The sequence below is a fragment of the Eleutherodactylus coqui genome, chromosome 3 (genome assembly GCF_035609145.1).
Source record: "Eleutherodactylus coqui strain aEleCoq1 chromosome 3, aEleCoq1.hap1, whole genome shotgun sequence".
NCBI lineage: Eukaryota > Metazoa > Chordata > Amphibia > Anura > Eleutherodactylidae > Eleutherodactylus > Eleutherodactylus coqui.
Genome location: NC_089839.1, coordinates 163,602,957 through 163,630,267, shown reverse-complemented (window position 1 = coordinate 163,630,267; position 27,311 = coordinate 163,602,957). Strand labels below are relative to the sequence as shown.

Genomic DNA, 27,311 nt, shown 5'->3' with positions numbered 1-27,311 from the left:
ACTGCATTTGTAACTACGGAATGTCCATCATAAAAATGTATCCAGTGCGTTCACCATGCTTACAAGGGTGCATTCACACCAATGAGCTTCATATACACGTTTCCTTGAAAATGAAACTCATGCGTGTTAATAACACGTTGAAATTAATGTATTTACATGAGCAATTTTTCGCGTTTTACTGTGAAATTTAAAAACCACCGCGTGTCCTATTGTGGGGCAATTTCTAGTAAGGAATCACGCATTACTTCCTGTGGGTTCTTTAAAAAAAATTTTTTTAAAAATTATCGCATCACACTCGTAAGTCGTGCAATTTGCCTGCAACTGAGATGCGATTTTTACTATTGAGATCTATTTGAAGCACGCGCCCGTGTGTATGAGCCCAACCCTCATACCGGTTCATGCTTTATGAATAAAGAGAAAAATAGCTCAAAGCCCACAGGACTCAGGACTGGGAACAATGTACATTGTATCTACAACACACTTTCTAAGACGCCGCCGGACAACCTCCTGATTGTGTAAAATGGTAATGAACACAAAGGTCGCCAGAGAGCAGAACTCCAATCACCGCCGCGCTGCGCTCCACACAACAGCAGCCATTGTTTCACCACTTCATTACAATGCTATAAAAAATGATGAGCTTGGCTTATTTATCCCAGCAGTGTCCTCTTCTGCCCCGACCCTTCAGGCTATGAAAACCAATCGCTGTGGTCATATGTGAAGCTGTAAAACTACATCTCTGTGGACATCCGGTAACTCTGGGAGTTGGAGGTTCGGAACAGCCTTTAGGTGATCCCATTCCTAATAGGGCTGGGCTGTTGTATATAGGGCAGGCTGGATAATAAGTCACATTGCAAGTCTTCACTGCTACAAACATATATGCAGTCTTAAATCATTGCATTTAAAAAAATATATAGTATATAACAGCCTATTGCTTAAAAGTGTTGTCTAGTAGATCGGAGGGAATTCGCTGCCCAGGACCCCAGTTGATCTGCTGTGCTTATATGCACCAAGACGATTTCTGCAGGAAGCAAGCAGCTCCATTCTCACTGCAGTGGTGTAACTAGGTTTTATAGGTGAAACTCCCATTTACTTCAGTGGAAACGTTGCCTGCAATACCAAGTCTTTTCTGCAGGAAAGCTCTGTTCCCACTGCAGTGGAAAGACTTGGTATTGCAGGCAATGTTATCACTGAAGTGAATGGGAGTTTCACCTGTAATACCAAGCAGCACCAATACAGTGAGAACTGAGCTGTGTCTTCCTGCAGAAATCAACTCTGTGCACACGCACATTGGCCAACTGATTGGTAGGTGTCCTGGGTGGCAGGCACACACTGATCTACTTCTTGATAGCCTATCCACAGGATAGTGCATCAATAGTTTACAATTGGACACCCCCTTTAAATAGCAATCATACAAGTCATACAAGCAATCATAACAGTCAAGTGTTAAATATCAGAATCCTTCTACTTACTGCAGTTTCAACTTTGTTCCCCATTCACAAACTGAACACTACAGTGCAGCAGCCTTTAGGCTGCCTGTCCACAGGCGTATTTTCATTGCGTTCCCCGCGGCAATAATCTGGAAAGTGCACCCCCCGTCCACAAGCGGAGAATTCTCCGCTCGCGGGCAGCAAGTCATGGCATGCCACGATTCTCCATGGTGAGCCTACGTGTCAGATAGGCTCAGTGCGGAGAACAGTCAGCTGGCTCTTGCTCCCCAGTGGCGGCTACCGCGGCAGACATCCACCGATGGAGATCGCCACACCCGTGGACAGGCAGCCTTTAGTCTGCTATAGCCAGCACTTTTACTGTCCACACCATGATGTGTAACTTCAGAGCATTTTGCAGCCTGCGGACTCTTCACTTACAAACAGGTTTTCAGAAACTGCAAGAATGCCGCCCGTACGCCTCCGCTCCGCTGATGCTAAATTTAATCAATGAACTGAACATATTTTAGATGTACAAATACTATTTTGGAGAGCGAGTCGCTGTATCTGTTCTCATCCTCCAAACAGAACGCACAAACGGATAGAAAAAAATTATTTCTGGTGGTGGTTGTTAGCCGTTCAGTCATTCATGACCCTCGGTGACCCTGAAGGCTCCCTCCCTCCATGTTTTTGGGTTTTGCACTGCTTCTTTCAATTGTGCGATATCCATGCCATTATCAGCCATCGTGTTCTTTGGTGGCTGGGTCTTCTTTTACACTAATCGGTCCAGGCATTATAGATTTGTCTAGTCTATTCACTTTCATTGACTCCGTTCACCATGTGTCACGCGATGGTGCATTGCGGCCGTAATACATGCCGGAATCACAGTCAGGTGACTGAGCCGTAAATCCGTGCCAATTAACTTACTATAGTGTCAATTGGTGACTGTTGCAGGCAGTTTATTGGCTTGTGTAAACAGATCTTAAGGTTACCATGCACATTATGGCACGGGCTGACAGTCGGGTAAACAAGTGCTGACGTCACTGCTCAGGTCATGAGCGCGCTGGATCGCAGCCTTCTCGCTCAGCGCCTCACCTTCTATTTGGATTGCTGAGCGGGGAACATTTACACAGAGCAACAAGAACAGAGAAGTACTAATGGTGCACTGAGTAGCCATGTCTGGGTCTCCTATATATTGGGAGAACATAGTCTCTTTACACATTAGGCCCTCCAGAAAGGAGTATATGAGTAAGAGGCATCGTACAGACAGCCCTCTCCATTGTAGATTATAGGACATGCTGGGCCATTACCTTGATATCCATCATCTAAAATGAAGAGAGCCACGTGTATGGTCTCCTCCTCTCTGGAGTACTGGGGGGGAAACCATAGTCTCCAAATAGGTGGGAGACTTTGATTTATCATGGCAAAAACGGACACACTTGTGTATATATATGCTGCTTCCTACTTTACAATGGAAAGAGTACCCATGGTGCGTATCAATACGTATCCGATTATGGGCGACATGATTCTGGAGCCTTCATAGGGCTGCCTTAGAGGTGCATGTGGCCTCTACTGTACTCTGTAGGACCCTGATTTCATATAGGAAAATGATGCCACATCCTCCACCTGATCCATACAGAAGTATTTTCCACAAGCAGCATAGCTTTCAGGCCCCCTTCACACAGGTATTTGCATACACAATATGCAAAAAGTAGAACCCATTGATTTCAATGGGTTAGTTCACATGCACGTATTTTCCTGCGCATTTCGGTCACACCAAAAAAAAAACCCAAAAAACCACGCAGCATGCTCTATTTTTCTGCTCATGTGCGCACCCAAAGTCAAAACACACAATACACTACTAGGAGATGCGTGAAACACAGCATAGCTGCACAAGAAAAACAAAATCTCGACGGAAGACTAATTAGCCATTTCAAACATTGTGTCTGTCTGCCACCTGCAAATAAACCTGCCTGCGGGCATAAAAATAGTACCATAAAAATATGATGATGCGCATGCAAAAAAACATAGTTCTTTCCACAAATACGCATAAGTTCGTGTTAAGGAGACCTTATGGTAGAACCTCTCTGTACACAGCATGCAAGAAAGCCTGTACAGCGGAGCCACGGTAAGCAGCCTTAAACCTCTGTGCACCGCTCTACAGGCTTCGTGTCCATAGGCACAGGTCTGAAAGCCTACACTACTCGGTCTGTGTTGGGTTATACATGTACATACATTGGGCCTCATCAATCAGAACTGTCCAGCAGTCACACTGGCCTTGTTGCACAAAGCAACCAATCAAAGCCCAGCTTTCATTTTACAAACTGCTCTGGAAAAATAAAAGCTGCGCTGTGATTGGTTGGTTTGGGTAACAAGGACAATCTTACCATTAAGCAGTTTTAATTAACAAGGCCTGTTTTATCCATCTCCTGTATTCCAGTACCAGGGCTGAGCTATAATTAATGATTCTGCTTTAGTATCACTATTCCTTTTAATTAAAAGTAAACACACTGGCAACGAGCTTACTGGAATACTGCAAGGAGACATTTGCCAAAGGATAAAGATTAACATCAACAATGTCCTCCGGGATTCCAGACTTTCCTGCAAATCACAAACTATAATTAGGGAAACAAAAACTGCAGCGCTCAGCGCTCCGTATAAACAAGGTCTTCTATTAGAAACGTCATATGAACCTGACTCACAATCTGCCATCCTCCAACTCTCCGCCACCAACAACTGTACACCGAGGAGCGGAGAGAAGGGGGAAAAAAATCCTACAAACTGACTTTCCTTGCAAAACAAGTTACAGATGTTGTGCTTCAGCCGCTCCTCCCCCTCCTCCGGGATCAGATGTCTACCATGTGACAGCCGGCGGGGAGCTGCCTCTTCCTGCTCCCCCCCATGCACAGCTTTCTTTTTTTCTCTCTAATGCTGCCATGCAAATTGTTCTGTAGGACGAAGAAGACAAAGTAATAATGAAAGGCATAAAGGCAATCAAGAATCTGCAATGTGATATAAACTACCCAGAAGGAGGTACAAAGTAAAAAGTGCTTCTTATTACAGAGAGGTCGTAACAGTCTGCAAAAATATCAGATGGTCACAACACTATTTTCCCAAATCTAGGGCAGCCATATCATTTATGAACTACCATCTTTATGAAGAACCCATGTTCACATAAGTCTTCATATTTGCTGAAAGATTTAATAGCTTTGCACACTACTGTTCTTTATGGCACCGTTCATTGTTCAATACCTTAATCTAGGATTTTTGTGAAAAATGTACGAACACAGTACTTGATCTAAATCTACAAGTGGCCACAACACAAGAAATAAAATATACACGTGCCTGAACAGATGGGCTGTGTCGGTTTAGCCCGATTCAAGTGAAAGGAGTTGAACTGCAATACCAGACACAGCCTATGGACAGGTGTGGCGCCCTTTCTGGGGTTAAAAAAATAATAAATAAAGCACACTTTATTTCTCCACAGATAAACCCTTTAGCCATCCAATAACTTTGTATTATTGGTCTTATTTTGTTCCTTCGGTACAGCCATTGGCACATTTCACACAAACATAATAGCTCCCTTCAGACATTGGGAAAGTCTGTGTTCCCTGAGAACCAGCAATCTAATTCAGTCCTTGGACCTACATGTATGGTTCTTAAGCCAAGCTCACACAAGCATATGGTCATAGCGTATTACGCATGCAACCCGCTATACCAAGCTCCCATACTACCACTAACTGGAACTGTGCAAAATACACGCACAAAAAACCCCCAAAACACAGCATGTTCCATCTTGGCGCATACTATATGTGCGGATACATGCCAAGATTGATTGGTGCCACACAGCAATTACGCATGCTACTGGATATTTGTTGTGTGCGTCTCAAGCGGCACGCAGCGAATTACCATTGTGTGTGTTCCGCCTGAGGAGGAGTGTCCAGAGCTGCATGCGCAATTCTGTAGGCTTCAGAGCTGAAATTCAGACACTATACAAGCAATCTAAGTGAGGCTATAAAACATTAAAAACCACCCCTGTCCTGATGTATTATAGGCGATGAGCCAAGGGTGCATGTTCACACGAGGCTTTAAGATCTAATGTGCATTTTAACGACACAGATTAGAGGTTGAGGGTGCCTTTACACGGATGTCAGTTTGCTAAGGCAGTCCGTTTAGACACAAAGATAAGTCAAACTTTTTCTTTTTTTTTAACGGGATGTTTAAGTTTGATGTACCGGTGAAGGAGAACGACTGAACGATCTTTTTAAACCGAACAATTAGTGAATGAGCCAACGATGACTTTCGTGTTTGCATGAAATGAACGATAAATGAACTAATTATCAGTCAAACATTGGCAGTGTTTACAAACAATTATCCTTCATTTTCGCTAACAAACTATTTTTGAACTAATCGTTCTGTGTAAAAAGGACCTTGACCCAGGGATTTCTGCTGCAGTGCAGTGCAGTGCAGCCTCGTGTGGCGCAGAGTGTAAGCTCTCGCCTACAACCTGAAGGCTGCAAGTTCGATCCCCACATGATTCAGGTAGCCGGCTCAAGGTTGACTCAGCCTTCCATCCTTCCGAGGTCGGTAAAATGAGAACCCAGCTTGGTTGGGGTGGGGGGTAATAAGTAATTATTACATGAAAGCGCTGCGGAATAAGTTGGCGCTATACAAATACCAAGATTTATTTTTTATTTTTTAAATAGCCCCACCGTCAACGAGGCTAACCTCTGGCATAATTAATCAGCATGCTACTTATTTCTGCAGTGGCACCAAAAATATGTATGGAAATGTGTTATTGTATGTGAATGCTGTTGTGGAAACCCAGCTAATATGTGTAGATGGAGGTTGGATTGGACACGGATTTCGGCATAAATTGCAATGCATGGGACCAGGGCTCTTAAGAACGTCAAATCTCCTAGCTGTTTGCAAGGACAACCAGCAGAACTGTGAACATTACTCGGAGAAGTACTATAGGCTCTAAACAGGATCAAAAGCAAGAAGGTAAAGCAATAGATTTTAAGAGCAATTTTAAAAAAATTACACTGCAAAATAGTGCTCAAAGAAGCGACAAAAAGTTGGCCATATAATACACAGTGACTTTAGTTATACATTCCGCATATGTTCAAATATGTGCTGGATTGGTGTAATGTCGTATTGGATGGGTTTTACTAAAATAAAGCACCTGTGAGAGAAAACTTTTACACTTCAGCACTTGACACTTCCAAAAAGTTCTAGTGTCCTACCTTTCAACCCCCCTCCTCTTTTTAAAGAAGGCCGGTCATTGGGGCACATGGAGAGATCTGCTTCCTGTTAACAGGCAGCGCAAGGAATGCACAAGGTTTGCAGAATTTCTCCCAGCTGCATTGTTTACATTTGTGGAATGTGAAGAAACAGCGTAGAGCATGAAGAACATTCCAGAAAGGCGGGAAAGCAAAAAAAAAAAAAAGCTCACTTATTACGCTAGGTCTAACATTTCAAGTATACTGAACTACAAGCGATTTTATAAGATATCCTATAAAAAAGGAGGAAAAATTAACCAGAGATACCTTGGACCAAAAAAAAAAAAAAAAAAAAAGATTAATTGCATTACAAAGTTTGTAGAGCTACTCTGGAAGTCAATAATAACCACCGCAATAAATAAAAAAAAAAAAAAAGTTATGACTGAACTTTGTAATATATTCCCATCAATAAACTGCCACATTACAGAGGGAATTACAAAGAAATTCCAAAATTAAGTGATAAGAACATTAAAAAGGCAGCAAATGTAATAAAACTGCCACAGCATACATAAAATAAAGAGACCTCTCTGTATAACAGCCCACCGGCCTGCATTGTATCCCCCCCATTATGGATCCTTTGTTCACTGAGAAAAAAAAAAAAGTTGAGAGCAGAGAAAGACTATGTAGTGTGTAGAAATCCAAGCTCTGTTTGCATATGGTCACAGCATGACGAGCTGACTGCCAAACTCACTGATGCCTGTCTTCTATCCCCCTCAGTACCAGGCCATTTCCCAGCTCCAAAGCTGCACGTACAGCAAAAACTTAACTGTTTGCACAACCGGACACAACGTAAAAATTCTAAAATGTACTCAAGTTAAACCATGTGCTAAAAGAGAATTCTTATGGAATCTTGGAATACTTAAGGAGTCTTGAATTCTCAAGTACAAATTTCAAATAAACTACTTAAAATATATAAAAAAGGATTTTGGGGATTAAGAAAAAAAAATATATAAAATCTTTTCACATTTGTAGCAAGGACAAAGTTACAATTTAAATAGACTTATTTTTTTTTAAAAATGTCATCCCATTTAATACACCAACTGGAAATGGTGAATTATAAGCCCGTTCATAAAAGTTGCCTTTTTTTGCAAGAAAATAATTTTTTAAAATAGTTTTTTTTTTAACTTCTCAAAATTTGCAACATTTTCAGCTGCACTATTGAAGCAGATTATTCTTTTTAAACAATTTATTATAGCTTTCTTCAACAATAAATTGTAGAACATACAAAGAAGAGAGAAGAAAAACAAACAATCTGCAGATTCGCAGATTTAAAAAATTGTAGTCTGGCATAATGTACTACTTTCCACAAGGGACTTGTGTGTGGGACACATCCTTCAATGGCAGAACTGGACAGGAAGTAAAAGTACAGACAAAGGGGAGATTGTGTTCAGTGTTGTGATCTATGACCTCTCCTGTTACAGAAGGAAAAAAAAAAAAATAAAAAAAAAAAAGCTTTGCGCACACACACACACGCACACGCACACACACACAGTATGTATTTATGCTGATTGCATAGTAAATACCAGTAGGATGGAAGCATCCCGTGACGCAAAACGCTAACTAGAAAGCAAAAAGAACACTAACAAACATGTACAATGTTTAACGCAGCTATCACTACACATCATACCACCTTTCCTACTCTAAAAATGCCTAAAATAGAAACAAACGCTAAAAAATATATATAAAAAAAGGCAAAAATGTAAAGAGAAAAAAAAGGGGTGGAAAAAAGTTAACACAATAAGGCAAGTAAACAGACTGCAAAGTTTTCCAAAGACCCAAATGAATACAATCTGTCATGTGTTGCCCAGGAGGCAAAAAAAACGAAACAAAAAAAAAACCAAAACACACAACAAATAGCTATAAAACCAAGCAGAAATAATAGTCTTGCTTCTTTCTCCCACCACTAGAACTACAAGTCAGGGTTAGCGATTACCTTCATAGCACAGAATGCCAATATTGTTGTTCATCTTGTCCAGGTACTGGTAGTTCAACAGATCCATCTTCATAAACAGCATTTATTATTGGGTTAGCAGGAAAGACCAGCTTTCTCACTTCACCCACAAGAAAATAAAAGACAAAAGGCGGTGGACAGCTTCAGAACAGATCCCGGCTCTCCTTAAAATTTCACAAAACAGACAGGCCCAGCCTCCAACAACAAAAGCCGAGAAAAGTACATGAAAAATCAAAAAGGGAAATCCGTGAAGAAGAGGTGACAGCTCTGTCTTGGTAATGCTATGGGGGGTCTCCGGCTACACCAGACTATGGTCACTTTGTGCAGGTTGCGAAAGAAATGGAGGAAGAAAAAAAAAAAAAAAAAGTGTTGAAGACAAAGCCAGTCAGTTCTCACAGCCCTGCTGCAAGTTCACTGCTCTGACACGCAGCCTATGCTTGGTATGACTCCAATGTAAGTCAGCTTCCTCTCTCCAACAGCCTGGGAGGAGGGAGCATGCTCAGTGATTCCCTGGAGCCGCTCACATGTCAGGGATATTTTCAGCAAAAGATCAGCCTCCTCCAAATGCTCAGAGTGGTTGTAAGAGGAGAGTGTCAGAGCAGAGAGTGACACAAAGCAGAGCCAGAGTTGCTGCCCACCCTCTCACCACCACCAAGCAGAGCCAGTCGCCCCACCACCACCACCAAGCAGAGCCAGAGTCGCCGCACCACCAGCAGTCAGCGACGCCCTCCCCCTCAACAAGAAGAGCCAGACTCACCACCACCCCCCCTCACCTCACCAAGCAGAGCCAAAAGTCGCCCCCCCCCCACCACCAGACACAGCCAAAAGTCGCCCCCCCCCCCACCACCAGACACAGCCAAAAGTCGCCCCCCCCCCCACCACCAGACACAGCCAAAAGTCGCCCCCCCCACCACCAGACACAGCCAAAAGTCGCCCCCACCACCACCAGACACAGCCAAAAGTCGCCCCCACCACCACCAGACACAGCCAAAAGTCGCCCCCCCCACCACCAGACACAGCCAAAAGTCGCCCCCCCACCACCAGACACAGCCAAAAGTCGCCCCCCCACCACCAGACACAGCCAAAAGTCGCCCCCCCACCACCAGACACAGCCAAAAGTCGCCCCCCCCCACCACCAGACACAGCCAAAAGTCGCCCCCCCCCCCACCACCAGACACAGCCAAAAGTCGCCCCCCCCCCCACCACCAGACACAGCCAAAAGTCGCCCCCCCCCACCACCAGACACAGCCAAAAGTCGCCCCCCCCCACCACCAGACACAGCCAAAAGTCGCCCCCCCACCACCAGACACAGCCAAAAGTCGCCCCCCCCACCACCAGACACAGCCAAAAGTCGCCCCCCCACCACCAGACACAGCCAAAGTCGCCCTCCCACCACCAGACACAGCCAAAGTCGCCCCCCCCCCCACCACCAGACACAGCCAAAGTCGCCCCCCCACCACCACCAGACACAGCCAAAGTCGCCCCCCCACCACCAGACACAGCCAAAGTCGCCCCTCCACCACCAGACACAGCCAAAGTCGCCCCACCACCACCAGACACAGCCAAAGTCCCCCCACCACCACCAGACACAGCCAAAGTCCCCCCACCACCACCAGACACAGCCAAAGTCCCCCCACCACCACCAGACACAGCCAAAGTCGCCCCACCACCACTAGACACATGTACATTATAACTAGCCTGACAAAATGCACTGGGGCATTAACTATAGTAGGTGCGTGCAGAGGGTGCACTTGCACCTGGACCATTAAAGGAGCTCTATTTCTCAAATGACCAGTACTATTAGGAAACCTAATTGGGGGCCCTTTTTACAGATTTTGCATTGGGGTTTAGGAATGTCAAATTACACCTATGACTGGATTCACAGTGAACTGTGGCGTTGGCCAAACATTTAGAACTGCTAGGCAATGTAAATAGATGCACACCAGTGCAGCCATTAGAATGCAACATGTTACATACATCCCTGCCAATCATCCCACAAGACCATACACACTAGAATGTAGGGCAATAATCGCCCCTAATGTAAGTCTATATCGGCACATGACAGAGGTGGATTTTCTGCAATTGTTGAAAAAATAAATAAATAAATAAAAATCATGCGATTGGCCTTTGTATGGCGGTTCAAAATTGTAACATACATGTTGCATGAGGAAAATTAGCTTCTACCTCATGGGGGTTTGTCCTTTTCCCCCACCTGTGTGGAGCTTGTTGACCACTAGATGCCTCTGCGGCGCAATGGAAGATTTTAGACAGTTCGGGCTGCTGTCCATGGGCTATTTTGCATTGCGTTACTCGCCGCGAGTGCATGCTTTCCATATAGACAGGGGGCTGCGCTATGAAAAGCGCAGCCCTCTGTCCACAAGCGGAGTATCATAGCGATTCTCCGCTCACGGGACTAAATTCGCAGCATGCTGCGATTTGCGGCGATTCTGCACGGTGAGCCCATCATCTACATAACATAGTATGTTAGGCTGAATGAAGACAATGTCCATTTAGTTCAGCCTGTTTCATCCCCCTTGTTGATCTAGAGGAAGGCAAAAACTCCAAGAGGCAGAAGCCAATTAGCCCATTTGAGGGTAAATTCCTACCCGACTCCGTAATGGCAATCAGAATAATCCCTGGATCAACTTTGATAGTTCCTACCTAAATATAAGACCCGGAACTACAAACCCGCTTGTCACCTAATGTCTATATCCTGTAATAGCCTTCCGCTCGAGAAAGACGTCCAGGCCCTCTTAAGCTCCACAATGGATTTTGCCATCACCTCGTCCTCAGGCAGAGAGTTCCACAGTCTCACTGCTCTTACAGTAAAGAACCCCCTTCTGTGTTGGTGATGAAACAATCTTTCTTCTAGACGTAGCGGATGTCCTCTTGTTACCATCGCGGTCCTGGGTATTAACAGATCATGGGAGAGATCCTTGTATTGTCCCCTCATGTATTTATACATAGTTATTTGATCACCCCTTAGCCGTCTTTTTTCCAGGGTGAAAAGTCCTAATTTTGATAGCCTCTCTGGGTATTCCAGTCCTCTCATTCCTTTTTAATTTAGGAGGCGCCATCACTACAGGCCCCTTGTCTATCAGAACCATTTCCAGGCGCCTGGCTGAAGGTCATTTGGTCTTACGGCACCCATTATGTGCACTCTACTTTGACACCCACCCACCATTGCTTCAGTATGCAAGTTTGCAGTGGTATCATGAACAATGAACCTAGACTGCTACAGAGTGGAAACGGGTTGCCTTCAGCGACAAATCCAGGCTTAGTTTGGGCACTGACAACAGCCGTGTTCATGTCCGGAGACCTCGGGGTGAGCGCCTCAATTCAGCCTTTGCTGTAGAGCGGCACATTGCCCCACTGCTGATGTGATGGTCTAGGGGGCCATCCCATATGACAGTCAGTGACCCCCAGTAGTGGTACGAGGGACAATGACAGCTCAGTGATATGTGCAGGACATCCTGCAGACACGTGTTCCCTTGGCGGCTTCCAAGAGGCTTTTTCCAGCAGGATTACGCTCGGCCGCACATACAAGGGGGTCACAGGAATGCCTCCACAACATTGCCACACTTCCATGGCTGCCCGGTCACCAGATTTGTCACCAATAGAACATGTATGGAGCCATCTGGGATGCAAACATTGACAGCCTACCAGTTTGTACAATCTAGAGGCTCAGTTCCAGAAAAAAAAATGGACTGATATGCCACAGGATGCCATACAGAACCTGTATGCCTCCATGCCCATCCGTCTCATATCTTGTATTCAAGCTAGAGGCAGTACAACAGAGTACTAGAGCCTCCATGCCCACCTGTATCACATCTTATATTCAAGCTAGAGGCAGTACAACAGGATACTAGAGCCTCCATGCCCACCTGTATCACATCTTATATTCAAGCTAGAGGCGGTACAACAGGGTACTAGAGCCTCCATGCCCACCTGTATTACATCTTGCAGCCAAGCTACAGGTGGGCCCAACAGGGTACTAGAGCCTCCATGCCTGCCCATATCATAGCTTGGATACAAGATGGAGACTGTACAACAAGATACTAGAGCCTCCATGCCCGCCAGTATCACGTCTTGTATCCAAGCTAGAGGCAGTACAACAGGGTACTAGAGCCTCCATTCCCACCTGTATCACAACTTGTATCCAAGCTAGAGGCAGTACAACAGGGTAGTAGAGCCTCCATGCCCGCCAGTATCACATCTTGTATCCAAGCTAAAGGCAGTACAAACAGGGTACTAGAGCCTCCATGCCCACCTGTATCACATCTTGTATCCAAGCTAGAGGCAGTACAACAAGGTACTAGAGCCTCCATGCCCACCTGTATCACATCTTGTATCCAAGCTAGAGGCAGTACAACAGGGTACTAAAGCCTCCCTTCAAAGGGTCAGTTCTCTGTAATATATTATCCTTTTGCTCTGATATTGTAATCACATATTAATGTTACAAATCACACAGAAAGTTTCAGATTGATTCTGACAACTCTTTCTAGGGGCTTGTTTTTTTCTTGTTTTTTGCAAGGAGTATGTTATGATGTTAAAATAGTGCAAGTGATTTGCTTGTAAACCTTTATAACTTATCATTAGGATTTCCAATGTTTCCATTAAAAAAGTTGCTGAAATGAATAGAGCACGGATCGAGCATGCTTGCTCTATTTGTTCTGATGTTACCACGGGGGAAGAGGTGACCCCTGCAGTGACAGGAAGATGGGGACCCGGACGCCCTGTTCGCCACTGATCAGCAAGTTATGCCCTAGCCTGTGGATAGGTGATAACTTGTAATCTTGATACAACTTCATTAAATACCACTTCTGGGATCTGCATCAACTGGGTGAATAGGAGTTCACCAATTCCCCATATACTTCAGTGGAGACAGGGCAAACCTGGCCACCTTTGTATTGATGTGTATGGAGAATGAAGCGGACCGCGTAGAATAGGTAATATTTAGCTGTACGGTGAGCCTCCAGAATGAATCACACTAGTGGGCCTCAAGTACCCCAGTCCGACACTGTTCCTTATGATGGAAGGATGGCCTAAGTAATACACAGTTCTCATCTAATGTACAACGTTAGAACAGATTTTAAATTGTATTGCAAAAAAAGTGTATTCTACTTAATGGACACCGAAGCCACACACCAACAATACGGTCTGGCTGGGTCAGAGCGCTAGCTCCGAGGGGTCTCAAGCAGGGAACCACTCATCTATGATGTTCATATGCCCTTTAAACATTTTGGTGTACACATGCCAATATACAGTACTTGCTCCAAAATCACCACCGTGTACCAAGTCTCCGAATATGGCAAATTTGGCCCATTTTTGCCTAACACAGAGCTGGTTAAAAAAATAATAATACTGTAATCATGTCCAGCAGCCTCTAATGCATTATATAGCAACAGAGTATAAAGCAGCAGAAGAATAGGCACCTCAGTGTATAGACGCTCAGTACGCAAGGCTGAAGAGCAGGTAATAAAGCGAGGCCGGAGCTGGGCAGCGGTGCAGGGGATTTTTATTGTGTCTGCTCACACACCAGGATGTGGTTTGTTATATGGAGACCTCACTGAGAGATTGCAGATGTTTATACAGATGGAGTTGAGTCATCAGGGGGGAAGATCTAAATCAGCAATCACAGTGGTGGGAATACATGCTTGGAGATATACAGCGAAGTACGCTCCACAGACCTGTTCCACCGTACAAGGTACCTGCATCAATCAGCCTTGTTCACGGTGTTAAAGGGGTTGTCCAAATACGAATAATTTGTTTTTTTTCCCCAAACATGGGTGCAACTGTTAAAACCATAAGAGCAGCCCCCACTCACCAGTTTGATTCCCCCCAGCGCTGCAGCCCACGTGGTCCTGCCAGTCTTTGTTTACCAACTACCACCACATGACCGCTGCAGGCAGAGTCCTAAGTGGTCACGTGCCGTTCTCCTGGCATCATAGCTCCCGGTATCTAAGACCTGTTTAATATGGGACGATTGTAGGAGGTTATCCAGATGCTATACCATTCTTTAAACACAGATCTAAATGTGAAAAATAATAAAAGTAGTGGTCCTTACCCGTCCTCCGCTCCAGTGCTGCAGCCCCATGGTCCTCCCTCTCCCTGTTGTGGGACAGAAACCACCCGACTGCTGCAGCGATAAGGCATTGTTTTTCTGGCATCAAGGCTCAGATGCTTAAAGCAATGATGCCAAAAGAATGGCACCTGGCTGCTGCGGCATCAGATTGGCTGCAGCAGCCAAATGGTTCTTGTCCCAGCGGACCTGAGAATGGGTTAGTACCACCACTTTTTTTTTTCTTTTTTTTTAAACACATTTTGATCTACATTTAAATAGAACCTGTCACATATTTACAGCACTAGAAACAAAGTTATGGGGCCGTTAGGGGGTGTAACCGGAAGTCTTGTGATGCTTATACTTGCCTGGTCCCCTCTGAAAAGTGTCAGATTTTCATGTGCTGAGCAATCTTCATATTGTCCTACACACTCTCTCCCATTCAAGTCTATGGGAGAGGGCACACACGGCAATCCGAAAAAGTCAGATTTCTGTGCACCACACGATCTTCAGAGGAGTGCTGTGGGGATGTGACAGGTTCCCTTAAAAAAAAATTTTTTTTAAATGGTATAGCATCTAGGCAACCCCTTTAAGGCTGCACAATATTAAGCCATTGAGCTCTGCTGTGCTCATTAGTCCCACGTGTGAGCATCACACAAGTGACACCACAATCCTAGACAAAATGATGTCACAGGCCCCAATCAGAAGGTCCCTGCTTTGTGGGTATCTATGTACAAAGAGGATTGTTGTGATTAGGACATCCACATTACCAACATCTGAGGTATATTGGCAAGAATCAAAAAAAAAGGCAGTGGTTCTTCTCCATGCCATCTCATTCTCTCTCTTTTCACGAGTCCATTGCAGTTTAACATGTAAAAGTTTACAAAAAGGGGAAGAAAAAAAAAAAAAAAGTCATAAAAGAGGACAATAATTACGGACCCTTCCATACAGAATAAAGTGCTTCCTAAACGCTATACCCAGTACTTTCCTGTGTGTTTGCAATATCCTGTGTCTTAATATACTTACAGTAACATGATTTGGATTCTCTCATAAAGTGTAATTTCTACAAGATTTGGAAATGGCATTAATCCGGACTCATGGGGTGAGCTATTTAAAGAGCTAATAACAGGTTAGGTAATGTGTAACACCTGTTATAACAGCCCCGGCCTTTCCAGCATAACGTATTGCTTTCCACAAGCGCTGACGTTGTAAAGAAAAACATACAGAAACTTCTATATAATCGGGTAGATCAAGTATTTCCTCTTCTGTCACCAAGAGAATCCCTTCGAGTGAGAGCTCCTCCTGGAGGCCTTCTGTGGAAGTTCACTTTGCAATCAGAGTATATAAAGAAAAGGAGGCACAAAGACACCATCAGCATAAGTTAAAATTCTTCAAGGAATCATTTAAGGAAAAAAAAAGTTACATACATTGCATATGGGTGAGGCTGCGAAGCGACAGCATAGGAAGGGATAAAAACAAAACAAAAAAAAAACCAAAAAACCTACGAACAGAAAGACTATGCGTGAGATACGCTGTTTTGCGTGTTTGTTCTCACTGAGAGAAACCAAGTAATATTGTAGATATTGGTTTCTCACAGTGAGAGCAATCGCACTTTGCTCTACTGGCTGACACGGTACCAAACACCCTTCTTTTTCATTATACGCAGTATAATATCGCTGCCATATGTTGCGATAGGTCGGGTCGCCGCGGGCTCCACAGTGGTAAAGCACTGCGTGACTTATGCAGTGTTTTACGCATATGGCGGTGTAAGCATGGTTTAAGGAGCTCAAGACTTGTGAGACACGATGGTCTTTTTTTTCTGACCTTATTATGAAAAGGAAGCACAGTGCAACAAGTTTAGTGGCACATAAGCTTTAGGCCGGGTGCACATGAACGCATTTCTATTGAGTATTACGCGCATTGTACGCAGTAAATGGCGTCAATGAAAGTACATTGATTTTCATTGTTCCACTCTCACTTGCATATATTTACTGCATATGTTACACACGCAGAAAAAAAAAAAATATTTATGTGTATTATGCACTAAGGAGCCCTATTGTTCTCTATGGGTGCATTCGAAAAGCAATGTATACACAATTATGTTGCATATGTGCAGCAGTTTTTACGCATGGTGCCCTAACATACTGTCCAAACTGCAGGCATGATGTTATAGAACAGGAGGAGCTGAGCAGATTGATGTATAATTTTATGGGGAAAGATTCAGTAGAACTTGTACTTTATTCATTTACATCTCTGCATATTCTGAGCTGAACAGTCCAGTGGGCGGTCCTATTAGCTACAGGGGTAGCTGTCAGTCACTGATAGCTCCGCCCACTGGACTGTTCAGCTTGGAATAGGTACAGATGTAAATGAATAAGACACAAGTTACACGGAATAATTCCCCATAAAACTATATACAATCTGCTCAGCTCCTCCTGCTCTACAACATCATGCCTACAGGTTGGACAGCGTGTTCGAGCCAACAAATTCCGAAGTGGTTGAAATCTGCGTCAATATCTGTGAGGCTTAGGTATGGACTTTCCACAAATCGAGTCTGTAATGTGTGAAATACACTTTTAAACATCACTAAGGAACCTGCTGCTGTATAAGCTTTCCTGATGTAGCAATGTATAATATTACTCAGTGGCAGGAGCGAGAAGCCCTTCTATTAAATTCTATAAACAGAAGAGGGGTGTGCGGCAGTGCTGCACATTCTCATCTAGTGTACACTTCTTAAAACTAAGTCAATCTCAAATCAAAAACAGCCAGAACATTTTTGCAGGCACGGCCACATCTGCATGACCTGATGCAAGGTCGCAAAACTATATGGCCATGTCTCTGGAACACCTAACAGAGAGATAAAAGGCATTCACAAATATTCTTCAGTTTGCATAAGTGGCAGATTGAAATATGATCATTTTGATGGGAATCCCCCTTTAAAATAACACATTTTGTTCAGCTATAAAAAGGAACAAATGACAGTTGTTAGACAAGTCTTACGAATACTCTACAGAACTTGCAGCAAAAACCATAACTATATCCCAATATAATAAATACCACAATGGGAAATTACGATTTATGACATAAAAGGAAACACAACAGCTCAATAGATTACACAGCAGAAAGTGCAGCCGTACATGTGTCTATAGCCCCACCTAGAGTATGCTATTAGTACAGCAAGCATTCCTGAAATACCTCCACACACTGTCTGCTAACCTGCAATAAACTCTGAGGGATTGAATGCAAATATTTAGACTCGCACACAGGGGAGAGTTGATCACTCAGGAAGTGATGTGGGAGAGAAAGTCATCTCCTAAATACATGACTCAAAGTCCAGAAGTACTAGATAAATGTTCTGGAAATCATCTTCACGGTGATTATTCTTGTATTTGTCGTCATCATCATCATCGCCCAATGATACGATGGGTACAATAAAATAGGACGGATTCTGTATGCATAATTGTATATACCAAACGTATAGTCAAAGCGGTAAACGAAAGGCTAAACTGCATCATCTAAAGTTGGCCGTATGCATGAGAGAATGGCTGTCCAGAATGGCCGATTTTGCCCGTTTAGGCAACCATCACTTGCCAAAATAATGTGAGCAATCATTTGTGATGGACAAAGGACATGGATCGAATCTTTAATATAAAAGACGATGTACCAGCAGCACCAAGAACCACCCCACATCGGGTCCGGCTGGAAAACGCAATAGCCAGGAAAGGAGTTCCAACCCAAAAAAAACTCTAAAGCAGAATCCAAATGAAAAAAGTAGAACCGCCAGCATATAGGGATGCAGTAGAAAAGTAGTTTATTGCCCCATCACCAACAGAAGCAACGATTCGGCCCTGAGGCCTTCACTTGCCCATGCGGCCTGGGCTACTTCGGAGTGATGACCATGGAGGGGAGATCATGAATGGTGAAGCACAAAAATACAATTAGGACTAGAAATATGGATTTGCTGATCTTGAGACACAATGTAGAACATAGACATTTAATCAATCAATTCAAATATAGAGTGATTGATCACATTCCTGTGCTACCCCCAGAAAGGGGGGGGGGGGGGGGGATTGAAGCACACTTGTGAAGAAGTGTGAACTCAAATGGATCTATGAACTAGACACGATGTCCCCTAAAGGGTTGAATTTAGAGTATGCATTTCTGCCGCACATATAAAGAATTCTTTTTGGTTTGTGTTCATCAGAATATATCCATTGGAAGGCCATGGGGCCGAAATGTTCCTTCTGTTGGTGATGGGGCAATAAACTAGCAGACAGCATGTGGAGGTATTTCAGGAATGACCGCATTTTGACACAGATCTTCCTTGTGGATTCCACAATTGGAATCCGCCCGTGTGAAGTTGGCTTAAGGGTCGGCTCACACAAGCGTATGCGTAAACCGCTGCATGTATAGCGCAGCGGTTTACATTATGTGAGCAAGCCATGAGCAGTCATATCGCTGCGTAGGGAAATCTGACTTGTTCAGTTTTTTTTTGTAAATTTCCTGCTCTGACGCCTTGGCAACGATGCATATAAATGCTGCACATATGCAATGTATTGTGTGTGTACAGCGTTTGTTACGTGCCCATAGGGAACAATAGGACTTTGTCGCGCGTAATACATGCTAAAATACAACATGTTGTGTTTTTTTTTTTTAATGCGCCTATTATACGCAATAAAAAACACTAGTGTGAGCGGGACAGCGAAAATCAATGTACTTTCATTGACTACGTTGCATGTAAGTCTTCCCTTAAGGAGGTGAGAAAGAATACAGATAGTACAGAATGTTGATGGGACGTGGATGATGAGTGCTAGTTATCTTACAGTATGTCACAGCAGCTATCCCCAGCACTTTCCCTAACAGCAGCATCTGCAGTGGTAAACTGATATTAACAAGGAGGCTGATAATTTGTCGTGACGCCAGTGCTATACAGCACAGAGTTGTGAGAGGAGCAATCGGGCAGAGACTGAGGGTTGTGGTAGAACCCTTGTTGCAACGGTTTACTGAACTCTGCAGGTTTATAACATTTACAGTTTCTCAGTATACAATTATTTACAATATTTGTCAACTGTTCAATGGCGGTCGAGATCCTAAGTGATCAGGGAGGTGTTTGAAGTTAGCAGTATGTGTAAAACTGGGCTGTGCTGCATCCTAAATAAGGAATACACTAACTAGTGAACAGGAGGCTTCAGTGGCCGTGGAGACTCTGGCACAGGCCTCTATGTACTCCCTCCTGAATGGCATTAGATGCTGTGCCGATTCACCACCCAGGGAACTGGACCAGGCCTGAGGCGCGTGGGTACTCTCACTCCGTTACAGGCTCGCTCGTGACTCTGGCAGGAAGAAGGGTGTCTCCAGACTCCTTCCTTACAACTGCTCACCCGTACCAGACCTTTTTCCCTCTGTATTCCTTGTTCTGCTCCCTCTTTCGCCTTCTCCTCACTGCATCTCTCACTACTCTCTCATGCCAAAGTTTGCAAACAAGAAGGCTGAGAGGAGACTTAATAGCTGTCTACAAATATCTGAAGGGCTGTCACAGTGCAGAGGGATCAGCCCTATTCTCATTTGCACAAGGAAAGACTAGAAGCAATGGGATGAAACTGAAAAGGAGGAGACACGAATTAGATATTAGAAAACGCTTTCTGACAGAGAGGGTGATGAATGAGTGGAACAGGTTACTACGGGAGGTGGTGAGTTCTCCTTCAATGAAAGTACTCAAACAAAGGCTGGACAAATATCTGCCTGGGATGATTTAGTGAATCCTGCATTGAGCAGGGGGTTGGGCTCGATGACCCTAGAGCAGGGATCCCCAACCACCGGTCCGCGGCCGGTCCGCGGGGTGTTTAGCGCCAGTCCACGGCACCGCCGGGAACTTTTGCTCTAAATACAAGGCCTGCGGCCCGAATCCGGCCCGCTGCCTTGTGTTATGTGGCCCGCGGCGTGCCGACGCCGCTCACCACTGAAGCGATTACCAGCGGGGGCGACGCAGCTCCCCGCTGGTAATCGCGCTGATCCCGGCTCACACACTGATGTCTGTGCAGCCAGGATTCTCCTCCCCGAGTCCCCTGCTCATTAGTTCCGCAGGAGAGGACTCGGGGAGGAAGCGCTCCGGGCTGACGTCAGGGCAAGCAGACAGAGAGACAGCAGGGAGGAGGTAAGTATATGGGTGGGGGGGGCTGCTTACTACTGGGGGGGCTTCCTATTTCTTGGGGGGCTTCCTATTAGGAGGGGGTGCTGCATATTATGGGGGGCTGCCTATTACTGGGGGTGGGGGCTACCTATAACAGGGGAAGGGGCTGCCTATTACTGGGGGGGCTTACTACTGGGGGAGGAGCTGCTGCATATTATGGGGGGGCTACTTACTACTGGGGGGGCTGCTGCATATTATGGGGGGGGGCTGCCTATTACGGGGGGGGGGGGCTACCTATTACAGGAGAAGGGGCTGCCTATTACTAGGGGGGCTGCCTATTACTGGCTGGGTGGGGGCTACATATTACAGGGGGGCTGGCTATTACGGGGGGCTGCCTATTACTGGGGGGGTGGGGGGAACTTCTTATTACTGGGGGGGACCTGCTTATTACTGGGGGGGCTACTTATTATAGGGGAAGGGGCTGCCTATTACTGGGGGGGGCTGCCTATTACTGGGGGGACCTGCTTATTACTGGGGGGGGGGGGATGGTTATTACTGGGGAGCGATGGTTATTACAGGGGGAGGGGCTACTTATTACAGGGGGAGGGGCTTCTAATTACTGAGAGGTGGGGGCTGTCTATTACTGGGGGGGGGGGTAGATTATATACTGCCCTATGTGTGTATTGTTAGGACATTCTAAAAGGTCATAATTAAATAAGAATGCACTAAACTCCAACCCCCTTCATAACCCCGCCCCATATAACCAAAGCCCCGCCCATGTCATGCCAAACCCTGCCGGGCCTTGTAAAAATGGTCTTGCTTGAAGCCGGTCCCTGGTGCCAAAAAGGTTGGGGACCACTGCCCTAGAGGTCCCTTCAAACGATACCATTCTATATTCTACTTACTGCACATACATCTGCACTGCTTGCTTTCCCTAGAATGACTCCCCAGTCCCCAGCGTACTTCCAGTCTTCCTATGCGGGACCTTTTCTGCTCTCCCTCTCTGTCACACCACTATCAGCCAATCCCAAAAACCTTCTCATAGGGTAGACTGGCCAATGAGAAATGGGGCTGTCAGCAGTCAATAGCAAGGGTCCAATGGACCCTGTAGCCATTAGGATTTCTCTTCACATAATGGGCACTACATGTTGGATGTAGGTGAATGCCTGAACCCCCTCACCATAGCTTTGTGTAGGATTCTTCTGGGTCACTACAGTAGGATGAGAAGAAGAGACTACTTCAGCTATTGGGTCAAATGCCGAGACTGAACTAGAGGAGGTGCAGGAGAGAAAGGGATCAAAGTTAATTGGGTACTGGGAAGTAATATCCTGCTGGATGTTAATTTTCTCTTTGAAATAAGCCACCAAATCTTCGGTGCTGAGATCCATCATAGGCGGCTATGTTTTGGGGGCTGAAGAGGGAGAAGAAAGTGTTAGCTGTCTTGGATAGGGAAGAGATGAAAGAAGTAAAGTAGGCTTGTTTGGCATGGTGAAGGGCAGAGTTGTATGTACTAAGCATGTATGTGTAGTGCAGAAAATCTGCAGACTTTTTGTGATTTGTCATAGCTTGCCAAAGATTTGATCTATATGAAAAAAGTAGAAGCGGCAGCATATAGGGATGCAGTAGAAAAGTAGTTTATTGCCCCATCACCAACAGAAGCAACATTTCGGCGAACAGAAAAATAAAAATAATAATCACAGCATGCACAACTATCCCATACCTTCTGAACAGGAAAAGGTTGCATCTTTTTCCTATTGCAAAGCCTATGCCCTAACTGGGTGCAACAATGGAGATGAAGAGCCCCTGCTATGTGCATTAACCCTGGTGCCTCAGAGAACTCCATAACAAAAAACCTCATAACTATAGTGCAATCTAGAAAATACTTCTAGTAAAGAAACCGTTCCAGGAAAATATTCTTCGAATTATTTCAGACCTCTATATAGGCAATGGAAATAGGCAATGGTTACCACTGACCCAAGACACAAGTCTAACCTGAGGGGGAAAACTTGGTCCAATAAACAGCATCCCACACTGGACTGCCTGGTAAGGGACATAATAAGGAAGACCTTTTTTTTCCTAGTTCACATACCTTAAAAATTATACTGGCCAAGGGGGAAAAAAGCAGCAGAACATGCAATACATTCATTATAGGATTTTCAGAGTAGTTTCATATTGTCACCTACTACAGAAGCAAACAAAAAAGAATAGACGTCAAATAAATAGAATGTAGCGTTTCCTCAAGGATTTGTACCTCTAGTGTTTTACTTTATTGATTCTTTGGAACGCTCCAGTTCAGAAGATCATAAAATGTGAGGAACCTTCTGACACGGCCCTCGAAAGGTGGGGGTGTCTAAACTTTATATAAGTCAGACAAGTTCAAGCAAGCAGCATCTTTGATGGCAGGCAATTATTAGATTAACTGCGATGAACAGGTTTAGCGCAAGCCACACCCAACTAACTGCATTTACTCTACTTCAATGTAGAACATACCTCAAAGTGGCAGATTTATTAGAGCGTCGCAGCTGTAACATTGGTGCAAGAGAGTCCTGAAAGCAATATCAGGCGACTTGTGCCGTAGTAAGCATCACATAACATGGACCTGAGTATGCAGGAACTGCTGAAAGTTTTCTTATGTATAGGCAGGGGATGTATGGACTAGGATGGATTTGAGTAGACCTATACTATTGTTTATTGAAAAGATCTATCTATCTCCAAACGAGTCAAGCCATTTATCCAATGCTCACCAAGAGAAATTATATTTATTGCCGGCTTATATAGCAGAAATATATTACAGCAACATACAGGGAAAGTTATCAATCATCTCAGACCATGTCCCTAATAAGATTTATAAGCCAAATTTTTTTATTTTTCCCAATTTGTAGGTTTTTGGAATATGCAGGGAGAACAAACTTCATTGAGAGGTAGTCATTAGTTGGTTTTGAATCCAGGACCCCAGTGCAGCGTTACCCACCTGATTTTCCCCTTTTATAGACAAAAGAAAAATAATAATTTTATTAAAACTATTAATGGGCGTGTAAAATGAGAATGCTTGGTCTGGGAGAGAATGTGTGTAAGTGGGTAAGTAACTGGCTCAGTGATAGAAAGCAGAGTGGGGTTATAATGGTACTTACTGTGATTAGGGCAACGTTACTAGTGGGGTACCACAGGGGGAAATACTGGGCCCTATTCTTTTTAATATATATATTAATGACCTGGAAGAAGGGCTGTGCAGTAAAATAGCAATATTTGCAGATGATATAAAACTATGTAAAGAGAGGACAGAATTCAGTTGCAAGAGAGGATTTGGACAACGTGGGGTTAGAAATGGGGCAAGTGAGGTTTTTTGCCTTCCTCTGAATTACCATTGGGGGGGGGGGGGGAGGAGTAATAGGCTGAACTGGATGGACTTGTCTTTTTTCAGCCTTACATACTAATATTATATATATATATATACACACACACACAATTTTTTTTTCTTCTTCTTCTTCTTCCCCACAGACACTAAAAGAAAAAATAGTTTGGCTGTCTGCATGTTGAAGGATGTGGTGCATTTACCTGCCCTCTTGTATTAGTACATTGGTAAGGATATGGCTATCTTCTGTGATTATGTCTGTTTATATTCTGTTTTTCAGTTTTTTCGACATCTATACAATAAAAAGGAAAATTCCCAAAAGCCCAGAACGATTGAAATTTTATGCAATATGAAAGAGGTCAACCCTAAGGACAGGGTCTCAAGCAGCATCTATTCTGTGGCCATCACCTGTCTGCAGTCCATCTGCAAGCTCTGCCCAATGCAGTTCTCTACTGATTTATGTGGTTGCTGACCATTGTTAATGGCTGCACAGCTTTAGACAAAGTGCAAGTGGTCTTGCCAAGATTTGCTCTTTTCTTATCTTGCTGCAACCACAGCAGATTTCAGGAAAACCACGTGTGGTTTTGAATCAGCTTTTAATCCCTCTTCCATTGCACCGCCTGAATACGGCATTCTAATGCAAAAAGCACCGCGTATATTTGTATACCATTTTACCCATATAACTTATCACTTAAAGGGATACGTTTTTGGCATATACACAAGCCATAAGTGTCAGCTGGGACTTTATCTGTACTAGGTGGCCAGGGGTCATCGGGATTAAGGAAAGAGCCAAGTAGAATTTTATACACAGTTTCCTTAACCCCCGTTGAATTCTATGGGGTTAATAGAAACCGTGTAGCCTGGCTGCGCTCAGCTGTTTGCATAATCCACTTGTGGTGTTCCAATTGCAGCCATGGTTTGGCTGAGATGGGAACACGCTAAAACACTGCAATACAACATACAAGATTGCAGCATAAGGTGTACGATCGATCGCACACAGTAGGTCCGCTGTGCATTTTCTCTGTGGAATTTTTGCCGCAAATTTCTCCCTTCACAACGCAAAAGGTAAAATGCACAACAAATGACTACGCAATTTGGTACGGATTTTCCACTGTAGTAAAAACCTGCAACGAAACTGTCTCATGATAAGATACCCTAAGCGTGCCTGTATACACTGCAGCCGATACACATAGAAGTATTGTCAAGTGTAGCCTGGCAGGTAGTGTTAATCCAAATGTGGTCACCGCACATCGGTCAAAGCATACACAGCCACCCTTTCATATTGCATGAGATAGGCTGGGGCTTAGCAGTGACCAAACTGCTGACAGTCAGTTTAAGGCCGGCTTCACATGACTGGGTTGGATTCCACATGAGGGATCCCGCAGTAGATTCCAGCTGTGAAGCTGGCTGGCTAACCCGGCGTGCATGTGGTTTCTGAATTGCGTATGACCGTATTTCCCGCACCGATAATAGTACCATGTAAAAGGGCCTTAGTTGAACAAATTGTCAGATCGTAGGGTCTCCGCTCAGAGTCTGCCATCATAAGACCGGTTCTGCATTAACACTTCCCTAGAAAGACGCTCAGTTTCCTACTGCCAACAATACTTCAATGTAGACTGTTAGTCAACATCTGCCATGTCAGGCATGTGGCAAGTGCTGAGCCCTGGGGGCAGGGAGGGAGGACTGAGCAGTATGGCGACAACACACGTGGAACAATGAACAAGCAATATCCTGTCTGCAACGCTCCACTTCCTGCTCAGATGTTCTCAGAACACAAACGTTTGGCATCTTAGACCTTAAAAACAGAATGGGTGATATTAATGTGGACTCCTAGTAGAATGATGGGTTTACATGAAAATATTAAAGCACAAACAACAAAACTGATAAACCATAGTGAGCATTTATACCACCACTCCTTTCACAGAATACAGGCTATATAAATGACCTGTATGCCACTGACCGTGCCTACAGGGGTGTTACTTGGAGTTTGGCTTAATTCAGTTGGCTAATTTAGTCCCTATAAGAGGCTCCGCGTTTGAGATTAAAAGGAGTTGGCCAATGAGGATAACTCCCTTTCATTTAATAGCTCAGCGGAAGTATAGCGTAAATACGCATCCCGCGACACCGCCGGCGGCATCATGCGCTGTACTGCGCTTACACGTTGTGCGGGAGCTACGCAGCGGATCCGGAGGAGAGTATGGGGTCTTTGGAACTGTGCCGTGACGGACTCCGCCACGGTATTCCGCCTCACGGCCGTGGGCATAGATAAGCCCTAAGAATTATTTTTAAAAGTTTTTCAGTACATTATATGATACATTAAATAGTAAATAAGCAGAGAGCATTTCTGTTTATGGAAACATAGTAGCCATTTGATTGTCTTTTTTAACTCAAATCATTAAAATTCATGGAAAAGCTTTAAGGTGGAAAAGGAAAAACACATTTCTAGTATCTGTCTAGACTTTTTGGCCTTTGTGTCAGGGACACTTTAAATCAGAATTTCATACCTACTTATTACATGAGTAATTGAGGCTGTGTCACCATCAAGGAGCCCAATATGTAACAAGTAAACAGCTTCAGGCAAAGTTGGCTGTATCTGGTTCCCTGCCTGCATTGTGTTACCTCCATTACGCCAGTCTTCTACTATTGCATAACCCAGGTCAACAAAGGGAGATTATGTGCTGTAGAGAAAGCGGCCTGGATCTCAACTAACCTGCAGATTAGCCACAAAACAAAGGGAAGGCGAAAATGTGAAATAAAACGCTATAATAATACAGTAAAACCGCCCACCTTATGTATTTATCACATACATAAACAACAGTTTAGAGACTATGAAATGTTCTGTACCAGTCCTACGCCGTGAACTTCACATGTGGATTTGGATTTTAAGAAATCTCTTCCTACCTGCTTAAAACAAAAAATGTAAAAAAATATATAACTTACAGAAAAAGCAGAACATTTTACTTTTGCCCAGGACAAAATAATACTAATTACTTGGGGTCCAGCGACAGGTGCCATCAATCAGCCTCAATGCGGGGGCATTGAGCGGGACTACTCAGCCATTGATCAACTCTTTTCTTTTATGCAAGTGTCCTTTAACACTAGAGGACCGCC

General features: G+C 44.3%; 1 protein-coding gene across 3 annotated transcripts in view; it reads right to left on the bottom strand.

Moving 5' to 3' along the window:
• The window catches only part of VGLL4 (vestigial like family member 4), an 87,015-nt gene that overhangs the window by 37,604 nt on the left and 22,100 nt on the right, over positions 1–27,311 (bottom strand). The window contains exon 1 of one of the 3 annotated variants that reach the window (XM_066596486.1): positions 8,640–9,183. The exons of the other annotated variants lie outside the window; for them this stretch is intronic. Within the exon in view, the coding sequence (XP_066452583.1) occupies positions 8,640–8,721 (82 nt within the window). The 5' untranslated portion in view covers positions 8,722–9,183. Of the gene's footprint in view, positions 1–8,639; positions 9,184–27,311 lie in introns of those variants that run through there. 3 annotated transcript variants of the gene reach the window in all.